General features: G+C 46.3%; 1 protein-coding gene, 1 long non-coding RNA gene and 1 other non-coding gene across 6 annotated transcripts; 2 read left to right on the top strand and 1 right to left on the bottom strand.

Moving 5' to 3' along the window:
• On the top strand, positions 1-6,468 carry TLE7 (TLE family member 7). 2 transcript variants are annotated; one of them, XM_060185212.1, is made up of 11 exons: positions 1-1,160; positions 1,446-1,539; positions 1,653-1,908; positions 2,012-2,040; positions 2,214-2,311; positions 4,088-4,300; positions 4,404-4,645; positions 4,958-5,099; positions 5,245-5,398; positions 5,801-5,874; positions 6,133-6,468. In XM_060185212.1, the coding sequence occupies exons 3-11, from the start codon at positions 1,664-1,666 to the stop codon at positions 6,235-6,237; spliced, it is 1,302 nt and encodes a 433-aa protein (XP_060041195.1). In that variant the 5' UTR covers positions 1-1,160; positions 1,446-1,539; positions 1,653-1,663; the 3' UTR covers positions 6,238-6,468. The 2 variants fall into 2 exon arrangements, with proteins under 2 accessions (XP_060041195.1, XP_060041194.1); XM_060185211.1 differs by having other exon boundaries at positions 1,638-1,908.
• Positions 6,469-12,131: 5,663 nt separating this feature from the next.
• Positions 12,132-12,204, bottom strand: TRNAM-CAU (transfer RNA methionine (anticodon CAU)). Its single transcript has one exon. It is a non-coding gene; the product is annotated as a tRNA-Met (tRNA).
• A 176-nt stretch (positions 12,205-12,380) lies between these two features.
• LOC107522714 (uncharacterized) lies at positions 12,381-21,988 on the top strand. Of its 3 annotated transcripts, none has more exons than XR_009548267.1 (4): positions 12,381-12,445; positions 14,070-14,211; positions 16,857-18,603; positions 19,635-21,988. It is a non-coding gene; the product is annotated as an uncharacterized LOC107522714 (long non-coding RNA). The 3 variants fall into 3 exon arrangements; XR_009548266.1 differs by lacking the exon at positions 12,381-12,445 and adding an exon at positions 13,597-13,794; XR_009548265.1 differs by lacking the exons at positions 12,381-12,445; positions 16,857-18,603; positions 19,635-21,988 and adding exons at positions 13,597-13,794; positions 14,917-15,190.
• The last annotated feature ends 795 nt before the right edge of the window (positions 21,989-22,783 follow it).

The following is a 22,783-nucleotide window of genomic DNA, read 5'->3' as shown; positions in this document are numbered from 1 at the left end:
TTTATTTATTTATTCCCTTTTGTTGCCCTTGTTGTTTTATTGTTGTAGTTATTATTGTTGTTGTCATTGTTGGATAGGACAGAGAGAAATGGAGAGAGGAGGGCAAGACAGAGAGGAGGAGAGAAAGACAGATACCTGCAGACCTGCTTCACCGCCTGTGAAGCGACTCCCCTGCAGGTGGGGAGCCGGGGTTCAAACCGGGATCCTTATGCCGTCCTTGTGCTTTGCGCCACCTGCGCTTAACCCGCTGCGCTACAGCCTGACTCCCCTATATATATTTTTTTAATTTGTGTTTTCCTGCCAGGATTTTAGTTGTGCCTGTAAGATTCCACAGCTCCCAGTGGATATTTATTTCTTTAATTATTATTTTTTTTAGAGAGTAAGAAGCAGAGTGGGATGGTGAAAGAGAGATGTCACAGCACTGTTCTGCATGTGAAGTCCCCCCCCCCCCAGGTGCTCCTATGTGGTAGCTGGGTCCTTGAGCCTGGTGAAGTGTGCTCTCTACTGGGTGAACTACTTCCTGCCTCCTAATCTGTTCAGTTTAATGGGACTCTTGGGCTCCCCCAGGACATTTTTGGAGTAGTGATTGGGCAGCCTGTAATGGAAACTTCTCGCAGGAAGCATCTGTTCTGCCTTTGATTCTCTAAGCTCTGGTTCCTGGCACAGTCCACAGTAAAACATTACCCCTGTTACCAGTTGTCCACTAGTCTAGCATAGTCCTCAATTTTCCTTCTTCTTTCTCTATTTCTTTCTTTTGCTGTTTTATTTATTTATTTTTGGATAGAGAAAATTTTAGAAGGAAAGAGGAGACTGGGGGTGGGGTGGAGAGAAACCCGCAGCACTGCTTCACCCTTTGTGAAGCTTACCTCCTGTGGGTGGGGACATGTTCCTGTTCTGAATTTTCAACCCTGTGAGTCCATTCAGTTCTCAGGACTGTCCTGCAGGGGAGGAAAGAGAATGTTACCACCAGCCAACATTTATCTTGCAGCCTCTCTTGCCGCAAAAGGCACAGCCCCCGCATAGCCTCCTAGATCCTTCCACTCGATCCCCTCTAGGGGGCGAGGGACCCCCGTGGAGGGGGTGGAGCTTCCTGTGGCCCCATGTTTCAGCCACTCTGAGGAAGAGCCCTCCTTTGCAAAGTTTGTGGCCCAGATTAAAGGGTGAGTTCAATTAAAAACAAACAATTTAAAACAGTTCTTGTGTCTACAGGGAAAACATAAAGCAAACAAACAAAAAAACTTGGTACCAAAGGATCTTTGTGAAACTGTGGTCGCCCCATGTTTGGCCCAACAATTTACAGGGCCTCTTGTCTTCCGGTTCTTTTGGGGGGGGGAGGGAGAGCGAGAGGGAGAGGAGAGAGAGATGTGTGGGTGTTTGGGTGGGGACTTGACCCTTCAGGGAGACCCCACAGGACGGACAGGGAGACCCCACAGGACGTCCTACAGGACGGACCCATTTATTTCTCGAACCCTTGAAGCAGGCAGCTGCACAGGGAAGCCTTTCTGCACCTCACTTCCACTCTCGCAGCAGCAGGACTAGGTAAGTCAGTGTGGACAGTATGTATTGGGGGGAGGGGGGGCGGGCTAGGGGTTTCCTGGGCTGGAACCTTCCAGGGGCCCAGTCGCTGGTGCTTCCAGGGTCTTTTCGCTCAGTGATCACGGACATGAGTGGTGAGGACGAAGAGGCCGCGTTCAGGATTCTCAGAATTTATGATGAACCAGAGGAACAAAGGATTGTGCCAGAAAGCTCTAGCACCTTCTGTCTGACTGAGCACCAAGCACAGGTCCCGCCATGTGGTGTGCCCCCAGGCTCCCCTGAGCGGTGGGGAGCAGGTTATGAAAGCACCGGCACCCCCCCACAGTGTGCTGTAGGGGCCCCCAACAGCTCTGAGGTGGAGTTCAATCCCAGGTAGGTCAAGACGGATGTGTGTGTGGGAGCGGACAGACCTCCTGCCCAGGGACAGCACTGTCCTTCTCATGCTCAGCTACCTCCCTCTCTCTCTCTCCACTAGACATGGCTCCCTACCAGGACCCGAGCTCGGTGAGACCCACTTGGCATGGTGTGGATGGGGTTGGGGTGGAGGTGGAGGTCATGATTGGGAGGTGGTGAGTGGGTCGCCTGAGACTGTTACCCCATAGGGCCTGGGAACAGGAATCTGGTGTGGGCACAGCCAGCATCCTTCTTTCTGAATCTTGTGGTTCGCTTGTTGCCAGACACTGTCTCTGAGGGTGATCAGCATCAAGCTGTCCCTGCCAGCTGGGAACCTGTGCCTCCACCCTGTGACCAAGTCAGGTCCTTCCTCAGAGCTATTGTAAGTGTCATAGTGTCAACGTTTGGTAGAGTTTGGGATCTGTTTCTTCCTTATTACCTACCTTCAGACCCTATTCATTCTTTCTCTTAAAGGTGGTGGATGTTGGGAGTTCCCCACTGCTTTTGAACTTTAAAAAATTTATTTTATTTCAACTTTTTAGATTTTATATAATGATTATTATTTTTTCCTACCAGAACACTGTTCATCTCTGGCTTATGGTAGTGCTGGGGATTGAACCTGGGACTTGGGACCCTCAGATATGAGAGTCTCTTTACATAACTATTATGCTATCTCCCCTACCCTATTTATTATTTTAAAAATTTTGTGTTTTGTTGTCACTGGGGCTTCACCACTTTTCAGATAGAAAAACAGAGACACCACAGCCTCAATGCTTCTCACAGTTGGGTGAGGGCAGGCTCTGTCCTGGGCCACACACATGGCAAAGCAGGCACCTCCCAAGGTGTACTATCTTATTGGTCCTGATTTTATTTATTTATTTACAAGGCACAGAGAACTTGAGAGAGAACCAGAGCACTACTGTTACGTGTGGTGCTGGGACTCAAATGTAGGACTTAATGATTGCAAGTCCTTTGTCCTACACCTCAGAGTCACCTTCTGGGTCACTTTTTTTTTTCATTTATGATTTACAAGATTATAAAATAACAGGGATATTGCTGCACACCACATACACACCACCAAAATTGTGCTTCCCAACCCTCAGTGATGAATACTATATTTCTTACCAAGCAACTTTAAAAATGTTTAATTTTGTGAGCAAGGGAGAGGGAGGGACCAGAAAACTGCCCCATTATCTTGTGCAGTGCTGGAGAGTGAACCCCAGGCCACACATTTGTAGGGAAAATTCCCTACCCACTGAACCACCTCCAATCCCACTCCACTGGTTGCTTTTTTAAAATATTTATTTATTTACTTACTTATGGAGAGGGAGGGCAGAGAGGGAAAGAGAGAGGCAGACACTATCACTCTGGGGTTTGAGTAGGGGACCTGACACTTGTGAGCCCTATGTACTGCCTACAGAGATAGTTTCTGAGCTGCTTCCCACTGTTGGTGAACAAGACTGTGTAGAAGAAATGAGGGGGGTTCTTTTATTTCCTTTGGTTTATTTGATTGTCCTCCAAATAAACTGACAGAAATGATGCATGGTAAGACAAGTGTTATGTTTATGTGGCAGGTGGATATACATATATATATAAAATTATGTCCCCCCCTTTTTTTAAGTTAGTGAATAGGAATGTGTAAAACTCTTCTCCCAACATCCATGGAGTTCTACTTGTTTTGCCTTAAATGCCCTTAGGAGGTGCTGGGATCAAACCCAGGTCCTCACAGAGATGTAAGACATTCACTCTACTGCTGAGTTACCTCCCTAGCCTCCTGTTTTTAAATTGGAAAAAAATCAATATGCTACTTAAGCACATCCTGTGGTAACCTGAATTAGGACCCAACATCATCTTCCCCTCCCACTGCCAGTGTTTAGGACTTTTGGCTCACAGTGGCACTCCTTCTGGAGCTGTGTCCTAGAGGGACTCTGAGCTGGCCTCTGTGCTCACTGCTGGGACTCTAATCCTGTCAGAATGTGGTCCTGTTGATGGAATAGAGGACTCTCGGCACCCTCTGTTCCAGTTCAGCAGACTGCTTCATGTTCTAGGAACTCTGGTGGGAGTCGGTGGAACTGTTTAGGAATTGAGACTGTCCCTGTGGATGATGGCAGGTTGGGTCTGGGATCCCTTCACACCACTTGTGCTCCCCACTCTACAGCCTCCAGTTCCAGTCAATGTGGTGGTCAGACCCAGGTCTCCGCATGGTTCCCTGAAGATTGGCACACTCCCTCATAGAAAGAAGGTCTACGCCGTGGCCATGAGTGGCTCCACTCATCATGTGTACACGTGTGGCCTTGGCTATATCAATGTGTGGGATGAGAGTGCCCTGCACGCCTGGAACAAGGTCCCAAAGGCCAAACTGAACTTTCAGGTGAGGGGCATCCTGGGAGGGCTGGAGGAACCCACTCTTGTCCTCTCTTGGGAGTCAGGGAGCTATGCTTGGAGGAGATTAAGAACAGGAACCATTCCAACAGGACCACCAGAATTGCGTCCTTACCTGCAAACTGTTTCCAGATGAGCAGAGCCTGGTCACCGGGGGGCTATCTCAGACCCTGACTCTTTGGGACCTGGCACCCACTCCCCGCATAAGGGCCCAGCTGGCCTCCACTGGCCCCTTGTGCTATTCCCTGGCTCTTTCTTCTGATGCTCGGATCTGTGTGGCTTGTTTCAAAGGATTTGTGGAGATTTGGGATGTTCCAAACCAAATCTTGATCAGGTGTGTATGACATGGGTTGGGGGAGGCACTTCATTCCCTGCTACTGTGAGATGTATTTGATTTGATTATAACGTGAGAGAGATGGACGAAAAAGACCAGAGCACTGCTCAGCTCTGGCTTATGTTGGGGCTGGGGATTGAACTTGGGACCTTGGAATTAGTTACCTTCCCAGACACACCTCCCCACTCTTATAAGATGGGCTTAGGTGAATTTGTGTGAAGAATGGATCCGGGAGATTCCTCTGCGCTTTCTGGGCTTGAGTCTGCCAGGGGCCCAACTAACACATGAACTTAGGCATCATTCTCCTACCAGAAAGCACCAAGTCCCCAAGTATGGGTCCCGGTGTGTGGACATCGCAGGCAGTAAGTTTTGGACAGGAGGGGAAGACACTATACTATATTCCTGGGACCTGAGGAACTACCACAGGCTGCAGGAACATGAAATAAAGCACGAGGTACCTGGGTGATCTCTTCTGGGCTGGAACCCAGCTCTGGTAATGGAGTTGTGGATGCCTGTGGGAGCAGGTGTAAGTTAAGAGAGGTGGGTGGTCATGGAGGGTGGCAGCTCCAAGCACCAAGTCCCACCCTTCTCCCACACAGATCCTCAGCATCACCCATGACCCCAGTGAGGAGTGGCTGCTGGTAGGCTCGAAAATGAGCGAGGTCAATATCTTACACACACATCGGATGGAAACGTTTAAGGCTGATCTAGAGAGGTACCTCCACCACCACAGCCTCAAGTTTGCCTCCTGTGGTGAGTGAGAACCTGGATGCCCTCTCACACAATAAGTGTCTAATCCCCCAAGAGCCTGGGCCCCACCTTATTTCACACTCTTTATCCCTCCCTCTTCAGCCCCAAGATCCCATAATCACACTGCTCCCCGCTCTATATCAGCTTCTTTTCCCCTCAAGGTGCTTGTCTGCTCATCCCCTCTTTCTGACTCTGATGGGAACTTTCTGGGACCAGCAGCCTGTGAATACAAGCAATCAGAAGAGACACCAAATCCCCTTTGATCAACCTTTTGTTCAGTGATGCAGTGTTTCATAGTGGGGCATGAGAATGGGGCAGAAGATGGAATAGCTTGGGCAGCCTGATGGACTGTACCACAGAGCCACCTCCATGGGCACAATCCCCCAACTGTCTCTCATTTTCTAGGGAGCTATTTTGTGACTGCTCAGGATGAATTTCTGCACTGCTTAGCCACACCATCTCTACAAAGGTTATTTAAGGTACTGGAAAGAGGTCTGGAAAAAGTCGGGTACTCAAAGCTTATAGTCTCAAATCTCTGTTAGTCATGTACCAGAGATGATCCTGGGGAGTACCCGGGAGGTGGCATCCAGGGCTATTCAGTTGGGGAAGTAGGCACTTACTGCCCTGTCTCTAGACTGAACTTCAATCTATGCTGAGCCATGAAACTGTTCTAAATGAATTCTCTACCTCTGGCCTAAGCTTTGCCCCTGAAGATGGTCCCTCTTTGGCCCCTCTAGGCAGAGGAAACCGAGGAAATCATGTGCTGTGATGTGTCCTCCGACAACCAGTATCTGGTCACAGGCAATAAGAACAGTGCCACGGTTTACCAGCTCTTGTACTGAAAGTCACGTTCTGTGGTCCTGCGGGTGGAGACCCCTGAGGGCCAGTGTGCCCGTTCGTCCACCTGGTCATCAGTGACTGGCTGCCTGCTCAAGTCTTGCCCCTCAACCCAGCCCAGATTCCCCAGTTTATATTCCATGACTTGGAGATTTTTCCCTTTATCATTTTCCTTTCACTCACTTCTGGATTTGGATGGGAGACTTTACCTTTGTAGTGAATAAAATATAAAAGCAAAAACCCAAATGGTTGGGATATGTGGTCAGTTCTTAAAAAAAGCAAACCCATCCTGCTAGATTGTTTTTGTCCCTGTTTGGCAAATTCTGGGACAGGGAAGGAATTTGGAACCAGATGTAGTTTATTAATTTTTAAAAATTTTACTTATTTGTTAGAGAGGGAGAGAGGGGGAGAGGGAGAGGGAGAGGGAGAGGGAGAGGGAGAGAGAGAGAGAGAGAGAGAGAGAGAGAGAGAAAGAACACACTAAGATATCCCTTTGGCACATGTAGTGCTGGGGATAAAACTAAGGACCTCATGCTTCTAAGTCCAATATTCCAAATCTGAGCCACTTCCCAGGTTGCCTTAGTTTTGATTGTAATGTTTTTAGGAGTCAGGGAATTCTGGGGCCATAAGAAAGCTCTAGACTATAAGTATGTGCTTGTACAAGTTTTTCTGATTGTATTAGGACATTGGTAAACCCACACTGCTTAGTTCTTGATCCAGGTGCAAACTCCATGGCTTCTTCATGTTTGAGAGTTGTATGATATGATACTTTTGTTTAAGGTTTATCATTGGTAGGGCATATGCCTTGCTATGCCTATGGCTTGAATTTGAGTACTGGTACCACATAGTTTTGTTACTATGGTATTTATCCTTTTTTTTTTTTTTTTTTTTAACCAGAGCACTGCCTAGCTCTGGTTTATAGTGGTGTGGGGGATTGAACCTGGGCCTTCAGAGCCATAGGCATGAGAGTCTCTGCATAACCATTATGCTATCTACCCCCACCCTTTATCCTTCTTTAAGTATATATTTTTTTCTGTGTGGAAAGGGTCCTGGAGTGATGAAGTTGCACATATGTGAGACCCCAAATACACACAATATTTGTTTTTTTATTTGAGAGAGAGAGTGTGTGTGTGTGTGTGTGTGTGTGAGAGAGAGAGAGAGAGAGAGAGAGAGAGAGAGAGAACAGAGCCACTTCGGTACATGCAGTGCCAGGAATCAAACTTGGGGTCTTACATTAGCTAATCCTGTACTCTTCCATTATGTGACATCCCTGGCCACTGAAGTTATATTTTGTTACACCTCTAGATTCAAAAGCCAAGCTCCCAAATTCAAACTAGTATATTGTTCAGGTACAGAAATAAGGACACGACAGTCATAGTTTTGAGAGTTATTCATTAATATAGAAAAGGTTTTTAAAAATTTTTTAATATTTATTTTTTAAATTAAAAAAAAATTTTAATATTTATTTTTCCTTTTATTGCCCTTGTGTTCTTATTGTTGTTGTAGTTATTATTGTTGTTATTGATATCATCATTGTTAGATGGGACAGAGAAAAATGGAGAGAGGGGGAAAGAAAGATAGACACCTGCAGACCTGCTTCACCGCTTGTGAAGGAACTCCCCTGCAGGTGGGGAGCCAAAAGCTCCAACTAGGATCCTTAAGCCGGTCCTTGCACTTGGCGCCACCTACACTTAACTGCTGCGCTACCGCCTGACTCTTAATATAGATAAGTTTTAAGGGATCAAAGAAAAAATGTATAGAAGTATAGCTTATAGGGGCCCAGCTGGTTGAGTACACCCTTTACCAAGCATAAGAAAGCACCCAGATTCAAGCCTCTGGTCCCCACCTGCAGGGGGTGGGTAGGTGGGGTGGGGTGGAGAAGCTTCAGGGGTGGTGAAGTAGGGTTGCAGGTTTCTCATCCTCTCTCTCCCCTCTTTTTCTCCCCCTCTCAATTTCTCTCCCATGAAATAAATAAATATAAAAAACAAATATAGTTTATACGAGTAGGAAGCAGCAAAATACACAAGCAGCCAAACATCAAACTGGGTTCCTTACAACAAACACCCACTGTTATTAGCTGGGAAACCCAGTATCAAAGCAGTATCTGGTGGAGAGTCCCAGCCTCACATCCTGAATAGTCAATTTATAGACATAAGTAAATAGTCTTGTGTTTAGTTTGTTGCTTTGACATGTTCCTTCCCCCACCCCACCCAAAGGATCAGCTTTTCCTTAAAGTTAATGAATAAAATAACTGTCAGTTGTTCTTCACCTTACCTGCAGTTCTGGGGCCAGAGGGCCAGGCTGTACCTGGAACAGCCATGTTCAGGAGAAAATAGTACCTTGATGGTAGGAACAGAGGAGGGCAGCCCCCCTCCCAGGGTAACCATTTACCTGTTCCTTCTTCTTCTTCTAGTGTTTGCCCTTCTTCCGTAGCCAGTCAACAGCATCAGGTTGAGCCTGATGTAAAGTTTCGAGACTTCCTTTGAATCTGGAGAGGTGGCAGTCGTTGACTATGTGGGTCATAGTCTGTCTGTAGCCGCAGGGACAGTTCGGGTCGTCTCTGGCTCCCCAGCGATGGAACATAGCGGCGCACCGGCCATGGCCTGTTCGATAGCGATTGAGGAGGGCCCAATCATAACGTGCTAGGTCAAAGCCGGGTTGACGCTTGCAGGGGTCTGTGATGAGGTGTTTGTTCTTTACCTCAGCTGACTGTTCCTAGTACAGCAAAACAAATTTGAATGTCCCAATACATAGGTTGCTTACTCCAGAAGTGGCCAGTTCATAGCAAGACATAGTCCACCTTTATTGTAACTATATATGCTTCTTCCTTTTGCCTCCTTGATTGATGTTGACATGGTTGAGACAGCTGGCTACCCTCTGAAATGGGTAGCTTAGACCTGTCAGTAGAAGGAGGCTGTTGGTGATACCCTTTTCATCTAGAGATTGTTGATTATCCACCACTGGGTTATAAATTAATGGTGTGAGGGAGTCAGGCAATAGTGTAGTGGGTTAAGCACACGTGGCCCGAAGCACAAGGACTGTCATAAAGGATCCCGGTTCAAGCCCCCAGCTCCCCACCTGCAGGGGAGTTGCTTCACAGGCGGTGAAGCAGGTCTGCAGGTATCTTTCTCTCCCCCTTTCTGTCTCCCCCGTCTTGATTTCTCTCTTTCCTATCTAACAACAATAATAATTACAGTAATAAAAAAGGACAACAAAAGGTAAAATAAATAAATAAATATTAAAAAATTAAAAAAATAAGTTAATGGTGTGTTTCTTTGGTCAAGGCTGAAGGACTAGGGGTGCTCAAGGTGAGTATGGAGGTTCTAGGGATTATAGACCATGAAGTGAGGTAAAACAAACAAAAAACAAAAGGCACCAAACAAACAACAACAAAACACCACCTCATGTGAAAGTGAAACAAAGCTACTCAATTTGGATGATTACCTGGAAGAGAAATAGATGTGTATTTGAACTGTGATCAATTTTGGAGTCTGTTTATTAAGATAACCATGAAAACAGCAAGCTTTGTCTGTTGTTTGTTTGTTTTAATATTTACTTAGGAAAGAGATCATGTGGCCTAGGAGTTGGCACAGAGGATTCTCAAGCATGAGATTTCAAGTTTAATCCCTGACACTACATGTGCCAGAATGATGCTCTGGTTCACATATATTCATTTTCTCTCTCTGTCTCTCCCCATCTTCCCTCCCACACCAAGTAAATTTTAAAACCACACAGTGAAAAAACTGGGACTCCAGGTTCTCAAAATGTAACCTTTGAGTCATGAGTCATCTTTCAAGCTGCCTGCAAACTTTTTTTTTTTTTTTTTTAACATTTCATATAAGGATTACTTCAGGATTTTCCATATGGAGTCTGTTAACAGCAACTCCTCAACCCCTTGCTGTGGCGTGGATGCAGATAGACCACTTGTGAGCAAACAAGTGGGCCAGCTGTGTAAACCTGTATAGGAAGAGGCATACGCTGGACTTGGTCTGCAAGCTGGACCTTGCCAACCTCTGCTGTACTCAGTGTGCCACTAAATAATATAAGTAACATCCATTTAAAAAATGTGATGCTGACTTTAACATTTTATTGCAGGTGTCCTTCAGTGATGGATACACATACATGTCCATATACACGATATTTGCATTTACATTTTTTACATTTATTGGATAGAGACAGAAATTGAGAGGACAAGGGGAGATAGAGAGGGCGAGGGAGAGACATGCAACACTTTCACTATTCATGAAGCTTCTCCCTGTAGATGAGCACCAGGGGCTTGAACCTGCATCCTGTGTACTATAATGTGTTCTCTTAACCAGATGCACCACTGCCTGGCCCTGCACCTCCAGATTTTTTAATTCTAGTTTTAAACAAATATTTTTAAAAATTTATTAAGGGTCAGAGAGAATCTGAACATAACTCTGGCACATGCAATGCCAAAAAAATCAAACTCATAAACTCATGCTTGGGAGAACAGCTCTTTATCCACTGAACCACCTCTTGGGTCACTAGAAAGTTATTTATTATTAGAGAAGAGAGATAAAGGTCCAAAGTACTACTCAACTTTGGCATAAGAGATAAATGAGACCAGACATTAAAATTTCTATTTCTGGGGCCTCAGACATGCAAAATGGTCACTGATGGGCTAAGTTCTTTCATTGACTTCAGAGGAGTTAATTCCTATAAAATCAATTCCATGACTACAATGTAATAAAAATTGAAGTGTATAGTAACTAGAAAATTTCCTGGTATTTTGAAAATTCAGAAATACATTTCTAGGGCCAGTAGAATAGCTCACTTGGATATGTGCCACTTTGCCTCTCCCTCTTCTATTCTCTCCTGTTCGTTTTCACTAGAGTACTTTTCAGCTCTGGTTTATGGTGGTGCTAGGTTTTGAATCTGAAACCCTGGAGTCTCAAGCATGATTTTACATAATGATGGTGCTGCCTCCCACTCCCAGGATCTGCATTAAAAAAAAAAAGGGAGAAGTAAAGTCTAGTAGTCTCTCTCTCTCTCTCTCTCTCTCCCTCTCCCTCTCCCTCTCCTTCCCCTCTCTCTCTCTCTCCCTCTCTCTTTCTCTCTCTCTCTCTCCCTTTCTCCCTGTGTGTGTGTTCAACATCTCTTATTCCTGTAGTTTATATCTGTTAAATACTATGACTTGCATTTCACTGAAAGATAGCTATGGTGTGGTTTTGTTCATATATGCAATATAAAGAATTGAAACATGAATTTATGGGGGAAAGGTAGTCAAACTGTCACTAAGGTTTTGCAAAAACTGATTATCCTTGGGGAGAGGGAGGGAATTGGAGGTTGGAGGGAGGACACCTGTGGTTGTGGAACTACACTCCTATAATCTTATAAATCATTAAATCACTAATAAAAATTTAAAAAGAAATATATATAGGGGCAGGGGGAAACAAACAAGGTGAAATCAGCTAATTGGAAATTAATGTTAACTGTCATAATAAAAACAGCAAGAATTACATCAAAGTTTTTGATTACATCAGAGAGTTTGGTCATCTCAAGATCACCTACTGGCTCTCCTGGATGCCCACCCTGACTACCAAGGTGGTGTCCAGACTGATTTTTCTTTTTCTTTTTAAGTAGCATTTATTTGATAGAGCCTGTCAGAAATAGAGAGGGAAGGGGGAGATAGGAGGAGAGAGAGAGACACCTGCAGTCCTGCTTCACTACTCAAAGCTTTCCTCCTGAGACATTATATGCACTCAAGCAGGTGTGCCACCGCCCTGCCTCCACACTGAATTTTCTTAGGTCTTATAAGTCATTCCCTAGTAATGGTAAATTTTCATAATAGCACCTTTGGTGGTAACTTGCACTTCATTTCCATTTTTTTCTGTCTTATTTTGGTACTGAAGAAAGCAAAGCTTCAAAAGGGTTGTGCCCTCTCTGAGGCTCGAACTCAGGACCTTCAGATTATGAGACTGACGCGCTGCCTACTGCGCTAAGAGGGCTGGTGGGGAAGAAGACTGCCCAATCGATTAAAGGAGAACATTCACAGCCACTTCCGGCTGCCACGCCCCCATCACAGGGCCGCTGATCTTCAGTGCAGCGGCTCCGGGGGTCCCCTGGGCTTTGCCTGCGTCGCTCCCCAGACCCGGCTCGGTGGCCTCGGGGCAGAGAGGGCGTGCCCCCGGAGATGTTGAGCGCGACGGGCAGCTGGGACCGGCTGAGCTGCAGGCCGCCGGGACCCAGGTGGGGGCGGGCGTGCCCGGGGATGACACGGCTGCAAGCCCGAGGGTGTCGAGGACCGGGAGCGCGCGCGGGGCAGGGGTGGGGGCGGGGCTCTGCAAGGGGCGGGCCGAGCTCAGGCCGCCAGTCCAGGTTGCGGGTACCCGGCTCCGGCCCGCGTGGCTGGAAGTGGCCGCTGCGGCTGTAGCTGGGCGGCAGAGGGCGCCCCTGAGCAGGCGCAGCCACTGGGAGCCTGGGACTGGAGAAGGGGGGTAGGAGGGGGGTGTGAGCTTCAGGTGGAGGTACGCAAATCTCCAGGAATTGGTTCTGGGTTTGGGCGTGGGGTGAGGTAGAAGAGAAGGAAGATTCCTAGAGAGACTCTTGGATATATATTTTTTAATCAGATGCTTTTTCTTTTTCTTTTTTTGCCTGCAGGGTTATCGCTGGGGCTCGGTGCCTGCGCTAAGAAGCCATCGCTCCAGGAGGTCATTTCCCCCATTTTTGTTGCTCTTGTTGTTATTGTTGTTGTTGGATAGGAGAGAAATCGAAAGAGGAGGAGAAGACAGAGAGGGGGAAAGAAAGATAAAACACCTGCAGACCTGCTTCACCCCTTGTGAAGCGACCCCTCTGCAGGTGGAGAGCCGGGGGCTCGAACCAGGGATCCTCAGGCTTTACGCCATGCGCGCTTAACTCACTGCGCTATCGTCCGTCCCCTGAATCAGATATTTTCTATGAATCACTTTTTTTTTTTTGCTTTACACCTCCCATTTCCATTTATATACACAAAATATGTGTGCTAATGATTTGTGTGCCGGTTGAGTGCCACAGGGATGGGCAATAAACAGCTCCTGCCTCCCACCAGGGTTCCATGGTCGTTTGAGGGGAGGCGCCCTGGAAACCCCGTCTTGGGGTTACATTGGCCCCGGGCTGGCTGGCGGCGGAGGCTGTGCGGTTGGCCTGGGGAACGCAGAGGGAATGAACAATCTGGGAGGCGGTTGAGTGGACCGTTGGGATGAGAAAGGAGGATGGAGATGGGTAGGGGGCAAAGTTTCGGATCTTAGGGGCTCCCCGTGCTGAGAGGTGCTGGGGAGGCGCTGGTTGCATCCACTGTGCGTGGTCTGTGAGAAGACTTAGCACCAGGCTCAGCGAGATCTGCTTCCGTGCAGGTGGGGGCGGGGGGGGGGCAGATGCTCAGGGCTGAGACTAGAGGATGCGCCTCTGGACTGGCTGCATTTCAGGGACAGACACTCACAGTCTGGGGATAACTTACTGCATTTGGGGAATGAGGGAATGAATCTGAGTCAAAGAGGAAGCTTGCGAACAGTTTTGAAATTTGCCCCACAGCTGTCAGGAGAGCTGTTAAATGTTAAAAGGTAAATGTGACTGAGGATCCTAGAAGAACCTAGGGGGAAGGGGGAAGTGTTCAACCTGGAGACTATGTGACAGTGTCAAGGGCGCTTGACCTAAGAATCTCATTCAAACTTCTTTTGTGCACTTGGTGAGCACTTTGTCTCAGGATTGTTTTTGTCTTTAAATAGGGGAGGGATAAAACTGATCTAAAAGCATTGTTATAGGATTAAATGAGCTCATATATGTAAAAAAAACTTTCAGATATTTGAAGGGCTTAACAAATGCTCCCATTCATTAGCAGTCAAGAAGAAATTGAAGAAGCAGCTGGTGGGACTGCATAGAACACCAAGATAGTGCCACATCATTGCACTCCTGAAAATAGTAGGTTTTAAGAAGTGGAATCGAGTTGTCAACGATGCCAAGCACCAGTTAGAGGCCAGGTATGTTGCATTATAAGCACAGATCACTCTCACCTTAACCTGTGAGCCTCCCACTCTAACAAGCTGAAGGTTACGAGAATATAACTTAACATTGCCTGTTCTGATCTGAACCTGGGGTATTAAATGACCCTGGGCTAGAGACTAGGTTCCTAGGACCTAATGAATAGCTCAGTTGGATAGTGTGCTGCTTTGCCATGCACATGACCCTGGTTCAAGCCTGGCTCCCACTGCACTGAAAGAAATTTCGGTGCTGTGGTCTTTTTCACTTTCTCTGTCTCTATCTAAAATAATAATAAAGACTGGATCTCCTTGGAAGTGGTTATTTGAAGGATGTCTTCTGGGAATGAAGGCTGGTGACATTATGATGAATCCACCTTGGACCACAACCTCAGTGATCTCTCAGTGGGAGCGTTCCTTTAGTTCAGAGGTGGAGGGAAGTTTTTCTCTGCCAAGGGCCATTTTATTATTTGCAACATCATTTGTGAACCATACAAAACTATCAACTTAAAAGTTAGCACTTAATGTTTTTATGAAAAATGCTGCCAGGATTATTGTGCTTGGAGTCAAGGTTTGGGGCTCCTACCCAGTGCTTGGTGAAGGGCTTTGATCAAATGAATGTTTCCCTCCGGCTTTCACTCTCTGTATCTACAAACTGTAGACAAAGCACCAGATTGGACTCTCCCTAAGGAGCTTTCTTAATTCTAGGACCAGGTCCTTCATGCCTCCAGGAATCCCCTGGAGATCTTGCTAAAATGCAGATTCACCGGCCATGGTGCCAACTGGACTTCCCTGGGCAGATGACCCACCAATGTCCTGGAGCCCCATTTCCTGGAGCCCTGCCCCACTGGGGAAGGAGGGAGACAGACTGGGAGTGTGGATCGACCTGCTGGCACCCATGTTCAGTGGGGAGGTAGTTGCAGGGGCTGGACCTTCCACCTTCTGCACCTCATGGTGACTCTGGGTCCATGCTCCCAGAGGGATGGAGAATGGGGGGGCTCTCTGGGGAGGATGTGGAGTTCTAGTGGTGGGGATTGTGTGGAGTTGTGCCCCTCTTATCCTATGGTTTTTGTTGGTGTTTTCTTTTTATAAATAAAAATTAAAACAATAACAACAAGAATAAAAATAAAAATTGCAGAGTCTGAGGCAAAGAGGTTTTGGGATGGGCCCAGAGAGTTTGCTTTGTTACCTTGTTGAGGGTGAATTGATATTAGTGGCCCCTGAACCACATTTTGGATTACAAATGTTTTGATGGTTCTTTAGCCCTGGAAGAAGAGAGTAAAGCTGCTGTTTCACTTCCTCTACCTCCTTCCTCCTAATCCCCCTTCCCCTTGGTGAGATTATAAACAAAAAGTCTGGTTCTAGGGCTCCTCAGGCCACTTAAAAAATTTTTTTTAGAAGGGTAGGGACCTGTTATCAGTGATAATTAAATGCAGAGTGAAGCAAGTGGAGGATCCCTAGTCTGGGTGGTCGGGCGGTAGTGCAGTGGGTTAAGTGCAGGTGGTGCAAAGCCTAAGGACTGGCATAAGGATCCTAGTTCCAGCCCTCAGCTCCCCACCTACATGGGAGCCGCTTCACAAGCGGTGAAGCAGATCTGCAGGTGTCTATCTTTCTCTCCTCTTCTCTCCATTTTCTCTCTGTCCTATCCAACAACAACGACATCGATCATAACTACAACAATAATAATAATAATAAAAGAATCCCTAGTCTGTCGCTTGGGCAGAGGGTAGACTAATGAACTTTGGTCCTCTGCTGCCCCCTGGTGATCTTCTTGTGTCCACACAGTCAGATTTCGCCTGGGGAACTCCTAATACATGGAAGACTATCAGAAATCTTTACTCCTAGAGGGATAAAGAATAGGGAGACTTCTAATAGGGAGGAAGGGATATGAAACTTTAGTGGTGGGAGTTGAATTTTATGGAATGGTATCCCTCTTATCCCACAATCTTGTCAATCATTATTAAATCAATACTACCACTGTTAAATCAATACTACTACTACTACCACTACCACTACCACTACTGGAAGAAACAGTAACAGCTACCAGAGTTGTCAAACATACCACCCATTGTGACCTATTGTTGCTAGCCAGTGTCCTGTGCCAGAAGGGAGTATCCAAAGGGAAGACATATGGCTGGTGACTCAGAGAATACTTGTCCCAGAGAGGAGGGTACCACAGAATGCTTGGGAGCTCAGCTTCTGAATTATATTAACAACTGAATAATGTTGGCCTGGTGCATAGATGGCATATATTTAGCTGTTTACTTCCCTCCACCATTTTTCAAGTTTGCTGGGGAATGAACCAGAGGCTCCTAGCACATACATGATACCAATCAGCAATTTCCCTGGCCCATTTTTTTCCTTTCTTTTTTCTCTTTCTTTTTTGAGAGAGAGAGAGAGAGAGAGAGAGAGAGAGAGAATGAGAATGCAGAGGACTGTTCCACCACCCATGGAGCTTCCATAGTGCTAGGGATGGAACTCAGGGGCTTCATTTGCTGCAAGGTATGTACTCTACCTGCCGATCCATCTCTAAATCACTACTTGGCTATTTTCTGAAACAAATTTTATATTTGAATACACATATTTGCAAGCCATAAGAATAAGTATACCTCTGACACCATTCGAATGCAGTTTCTTGATTGTCACAGGCTTCCAGGGATGCCATGGTGCTATGCTGGGAAGTTTTCAACAGACGCTTAGTGACCAGACTTGAAGGTGACCATCAGGAATGGAAGACAAAGGACAAGCCCCAGGGCTGCGAGTGGAATGTTCCACCCAGTGTCATTCCTGGCTAAGGAAGAGCGTAAAGTTGGTGGTCCTGTCAGGACCTCTTGCCCACTAGGTCCACGAGAAGCCACTTGTTTTGAACTAAAAGCAGATGTTGAGAGAAGCCAGCAGTGGTTTAATGAAGGAAACAAAGAAACCCCAGGGACTCACCTTTTTTCCCCCCTTTGGCTGGTTGCTCAAAGAGGGGGGCCCTGAAGACCCTCTGTTTGGGCAGAGTCGGTGACTGTAGGGCAGAGAGAAGGACTGGGCTTTGGAGTTGACTTGAGCACCCCAGGCATCAGCTCATGCTCACAGGTGAACTGTGACATAGACTTTCCTCTGTTCTGTCATTCCTCTGTTGGAGCAGCACCTATGGAGCCCTGTGTTACATCTCATGCTCCTGTCCACATCCTTGAGTCTGCAGGGAGAGCTGCTATCCATGGAAGGGACCATGAAAGAGTCTGTGGAAAGGACCACAGAAGAGACTGCAGGATCAGGTTGGCCAGGCACCTCTAGTGACTTCTCCCAGTAGGAGCGGATAGCCCCAGAGATGGTGTGAAACAGATGGAAAAATCATAACAGAGTTGAATGCTCTCACTGGGACGGGGTGGGGTGTCTCCAAATCAAACTGAAGGACCTAGAAGGCCCTGGACTGACAGCTCTGACACTTGGGGGGGGGGATACCATTTTGGAAAAGTGATCTAAAACTTTTGGTAACCCAGTCTCCTCTCTTACATGGCGATTATAGCAGTTCTAGTCTGATTAGGTGGTTATGAGGTTTCAGTGAAGCAAATGTTCAAAAGGTTCTTTTCATCAGAGTTTCTTTTAAGTTAAAAAAAATTGGAATGTCCCTAAAAAGAGTACCTGGTCTCAGTATCCTTGGGACTTGGTATTTGGAGAGAGAGAGAGAGAGAGAGAGAGAGAGAGAGAGAGAGGGAGGAAGAGAGTAGAAATACTTCCCCCTCATAGGAAAGTCAGCAGACTTAAGACTCTAAGGAGGGTCCAGAAGTCAAGCTTGGATTTCTGTGGGGCTTCAGATGTCTTTATTTTAGATCTGAGTTTCTCAGCTCCAGCTCTGTTGACATTTGGGTCTTGGTATTATCTTTGTCATGGGAATTAAAAGACATATATGGGCTCTGTGGCTCACCCTCTGAGATGCTAGGAAACCCTCTACCCTCATATCTCATCCCCATATCCCACCACCAATTTTGACAGTGACAAAATGTCTCCAGATATTACTATCTCCCATGCAGTGGAAAGAGAAGTTACCTCTGGTTGACAAATACTACTTTGTAACATTACCTACATAATGAGTTCTTGGCAGGTCTGATTATTTGCTGGCTAAAGTACAGAAAGGTCACTTTGCTAAAAGTCTGGAAGGCCCAGGATGTCATGGTAGAGGGGTTTTCAAACTTGGAGAACCCATAGGTTGCAAATCCAAGCCCCATTTGATATAAAAGACTGGTTCCTAAATCTGACAGTTGGATCAATTCTACCTGTTCTTTTAATCTACATTCCATGCAAGCTTAGAGGATTCTTAGAGCATTAAGTTTAGTATAAATCCTTTACTAACTAGTTACTAAAATATGAGCTACAAACAGTTACTTCTCTGGAGAACTAGGTCTTGAGGTAATCTTCTTCTTCTTCTTTTTTTTTTTTTATTTAAGAAAGTATTAATTAACAAAACCATAGGGTAGGAGGGGTATAATTCCACACAATTCCCACCACCCAATCTCCATATCCCACCCCCTTCCCTGATAGCTTTCCCATTCTCTATCCCTCTGGGAGCATGGACCCAGGGTCATTGTGGGTTGCAGAAGGTAGAAGGTCTGGCTTCTGTAATTGCTTCCCCGCTGAACATGGGCGTTGACTGGTCGGTCCATACTCCCAGTCTGCCTCTCTCTCTCCCTAGTAAGGTGGGTCTCTGGGGAAGCAGAGCTCCAGGACACATTGGTGGGGTCTTCAGTCCGGGGAAGCCTGGCCAGCATCCTGATGACATTTGGAACCTGGTGACTGAAAAGAGAGTTAACATACGAAGCCAAACAAGTTGTTGAGCAATCATGGACCCAAAGCTTGGAATAGTGGAGAGGAAGTGTTAGGGGGATACTCACTGCAAACTCTAGTGTACTTCTGCTTTCAGGTATATATTTTGCAGTAGTTTACGGATACGTGTGAACATATGCTCTCTCTCTCACAGAAACTGGTGTATATCTAGGTTTTGGGACTTTGTTAGAAAGTGAACCACCTGAGATGGAATTAGAGTATACTATAAAAGGGAAGGTCTCACCCGAGTAATGAAGCTGAAGGGTTGTCATTCCACACGTGTAGTCTCTGGACACAGTCTGAAGTGAAGCATGTTGAGGTGGCAATCGTTGCTTTGGTTAGGTTGTGATCGGCAGGTGCAATATTATTTGATATGGATTGGGAGAGGCATACAGGAAAGTGGGCCCTATCCAAGGGTTCCAGGACTGGGGGAAGTAGAAGCTCTATAGTGGAGATGTGAGGTTCCTGCTGTCTTAGGGTTCAAAAAGACAATCGATAGTTAATCTTATCATCACATTATTTGGTAATTGGGTTAACTTTGAAAGGTCCTTTTGTTAGGGTTTGCTGTACAGTACCCAGTATCTTGTGTATAGCTGTGCTATTGGTTGCTTCTTGAGGTAATCTTCTTTTTAAGTAGAAACACTAAAAAAAAAAAAATCAGATTTCAGAATTGGTACTTCCTTTTTTAGGGAGAGGCCAGATTAGAGTCTTAAAGAAAAGGAAAGCAGTGTGGAATCACCTCATCTACATAGATGGCAGAGCTGATGCTGGAGTGAGTGTGCCTGGTCTCCACAGAGCCAGGGGGAGGCAGGGCACTTGGAATAGCCAGAGAGAATTGCTAAGGAAGATGATGATGTCAGGGTTGGCCTTGCAAGGGCCATCTTGGAAGCAATAGAGTAATAGAAGTGGAAGGTTTCTTTGTTTGTTAGTTTGTTTGTTTTGTTTTTTAAAGCAAGGCACAAACATGGGCTCTGGAGTGTTTGCAGATGGGCATAGACATTGGTCTAGGCTGAGCTCCTTCCAGCAGTGGATGGTGAAGAGGGCCTGCAGGTGGACTCACTGCTTGATGGTGGGAAGAAACAACTGGGTTAGTGATTCAGGATCCTTCATGGTCAAAACAAACAAATTTTTAAACCTATTTTAGGTCATTGTTTACGTATACCCTCTTGGGCAAAGAAGTTCTTACTTGGGGAGAACAGACTATATTTTATCAGCAGGGTCTGAGAGGAGGCCTATGTGGAAGGTTTGTATATATGTGTGTGGGGTAGGGAGCACAGGCGCATCAGTGTGGGATGGGCATCTTGGCTCTGGTGTGATCATGAAAGTCGTGGAAAAAACAAGTGGCCCATAACACCAGCAGCAGCTGGTGTTGGGTCAGGCTTCTCGAGCAACTCCTTCAATTGACTCATTATTGATGTTGGAAGCAAGATCCCACCAGTCCTGTTGGCCATCCCAGGAACTCTCTGGTCCTGGCATAGATTTCCCTAGAAGTTTCTGGTGGCTGCTTGCTTCTTGGAGCCATTATGAGAAATTTGGTTTGTTAAAGAGTCTCTCCTCTTTCTTGGTTTGTCCTAAACCCTGTCTCCACTTGGCAGTTTCCATTTGCTCCTTCATGGATTCTATGGGCATTGTTGGATTTCCTGTTTGGAGTGCAAATGCATGGTTTTGTTTTCAAATGTGAACTTGGGGTCTGAGATTCACCCCATCCCACTCCCCCGTTCATTTTCACTTCCTCAAGCAGCTTCTGCTCTTTCTCCATCCTGATTGGCTATTGTGCACCAACGTGACCTACAGCCAGTGGTTTTGCCTTCATGTTCTAGGTGAACCTTGACCTTGTGCAGGGAACTCACATGACCCCTTAAATCTTTCTTTTTCCTCTCTTGCCCACTAGGAGTGAGTCCTCTCACTCAGGGGCATAAGGCTGCAACTTTTTTTTTTTTTTTTTCAAACCACTCTTTTTCCCTCTGGCTTTCTTTGTGTTGCAAGGCCATGACTTGCTGCTGATGACCTTCTGAAGACTTCTGTGGTACTTGTGTGGCTGGCTCTTGGTTTCCCAGGAGGGTATGGGCTGTGCACCCACATTGTTGTCCTGGCTGTGGCCCAGTGAGACCTCCACCCTCTGTGTGGGAGAGAACACATTATGGATAGCACCTGATTTGACTGGCCCAACTTTCTCACCCTGAATATCATTTGCTTTCTGACTTTCAGCACACTAGGTATTGGAAAGTTGGGCTTTTTACCCATGACTCCAGCCTCTCCCTAGTTGAGGAATGCTCTGACGGTGTTAGATGCTCCAGAAGCTGTGACCTCCTTGACTTATGGAGTCAGGATTTTCCCTTCTCTCTATATGTTTGTTTCCCATTAAATAATGAGCACACAGTTCAAGGGTAATAGCTCAGTTGGTGCAGTTCAATATGAGACACATCGACAGGCATCAAACCAAACTGAATAGACTCAGCATAAATATGGCAAGAGTCTATCCACCATGATCTTGAGGGCCTCTTTAGTGTCGCTCTAATTTCCAAGCAGCTATACGGTTTCTCAACCAGGGTTTTCAGTACTGGATGAACTTGTCTAATCCTCAAGGCTCTGCTTATGCCTAGTCTTGATCACCTGATTGTGATTAGAATCTCTTCATCCCCTTATACTTTTGCCTGGCACCCTTCAACTGCTTACCAGTGACCCCTGCTGTGGTTCCAGCTGTCCAGTCTGGAGTGAAACACCCTATCTGCTGAGGAGTATCTCCTGACTTGAGTGATTTTCAGGAAAATGTTCCGAGGAAACTGACATTGGGAAGGGCCACTGGAGCAACAGCCCCTTCCTTCAGCACTTAAATTACCTTGAGGCAAGACAGGTGCTTCTCCCTAAACCATTACTCTGGGGCCCCCTCCTGTGGGCTCTTCTTACTGTGAACTGGCAGTAACCCCAGGATGCTGCCCTCTCCATGAAGGCTTGGAGCTGGGGCGGGGGTGCAGCTTAAAGCATAGTGTCCTGATCAGGAAGCACTCTTTAAAATTTGACCTTTTGTTGTTGTTGTTGTTTAAATGAACATTCAGAAACCTTGCTTTTCCTCTGCCATTTTTGCTCGACCAAATTGTAATGATCCCTTTTCAGGGAGAGTTGGAAAGCTTGTGGGCCCTGCTGGGAGCACATGGTAGTGAGAGTTTATGCCCAGCTCACAACAGGCTGCCAGGTCACATGCTGGGCAGTGCAGACAGTCCATAAGCCTGCTGTGTCCTGGGCTGATGGTCATTAAGCTAATTTCTGTCTTCACTGTGAGGGGTTATTGTCTTGGAATTCTCAAGTGGGAAGTGGGGGAGCAGGCCCCATATCTTCCTTTCAGCTCTGAGCTCTACAGTTATTTATCTTATTGACCCTAAAGTCTTGTTTGTGGCTGTAAAGATTACCAAGGACTCCAGGGAAGAGGGAACAGCCTGTTGAAGAAAGTTATATAAAGAGAGTGTGTTGAGGAGAGTTGAGGGCAGGGGGTACAAAGAGAAAGGCATCCTCTCACAATCAATGGGATGAAAAGGGAGGATAGATGTGGCATCTTGCACGGGACTCTAGAAGGCCAGAGTGTGGCCTAATGTCCTGCTTGTGTCTTATGCCTCAATAATGGTTGTCAGTGTCAGACCTCATAGCTGAGCTGTATTCTGGTGGAATGTATTTCTGTGACAGGCCGTGACTTCTGTCAGGACCCTGGATAACGATCACTGATATTTTTGCTCTTGTCTTAAGACGGTTGATCACCTGCCCCTTGGTGTAT

This window comes from Erinaceus europaeus, chromosome 2, assembly GCF_950295315.1.
Source record: "Erinaceus europaeus chromosome 2, mEriEur2.1, whole genome shotgun sequence".
Lineage (NCBI taxonomy): Eukaryota > Metazoa > Chordata > Mammalia > Eulipotyphla > Erinaceidae > Erinaceus > Erinaceus europaeus.
Note: the sequence above shows the minus strand (reverse complement) of the source record. Positions and strands in the feature narration are given on the sequence as shown.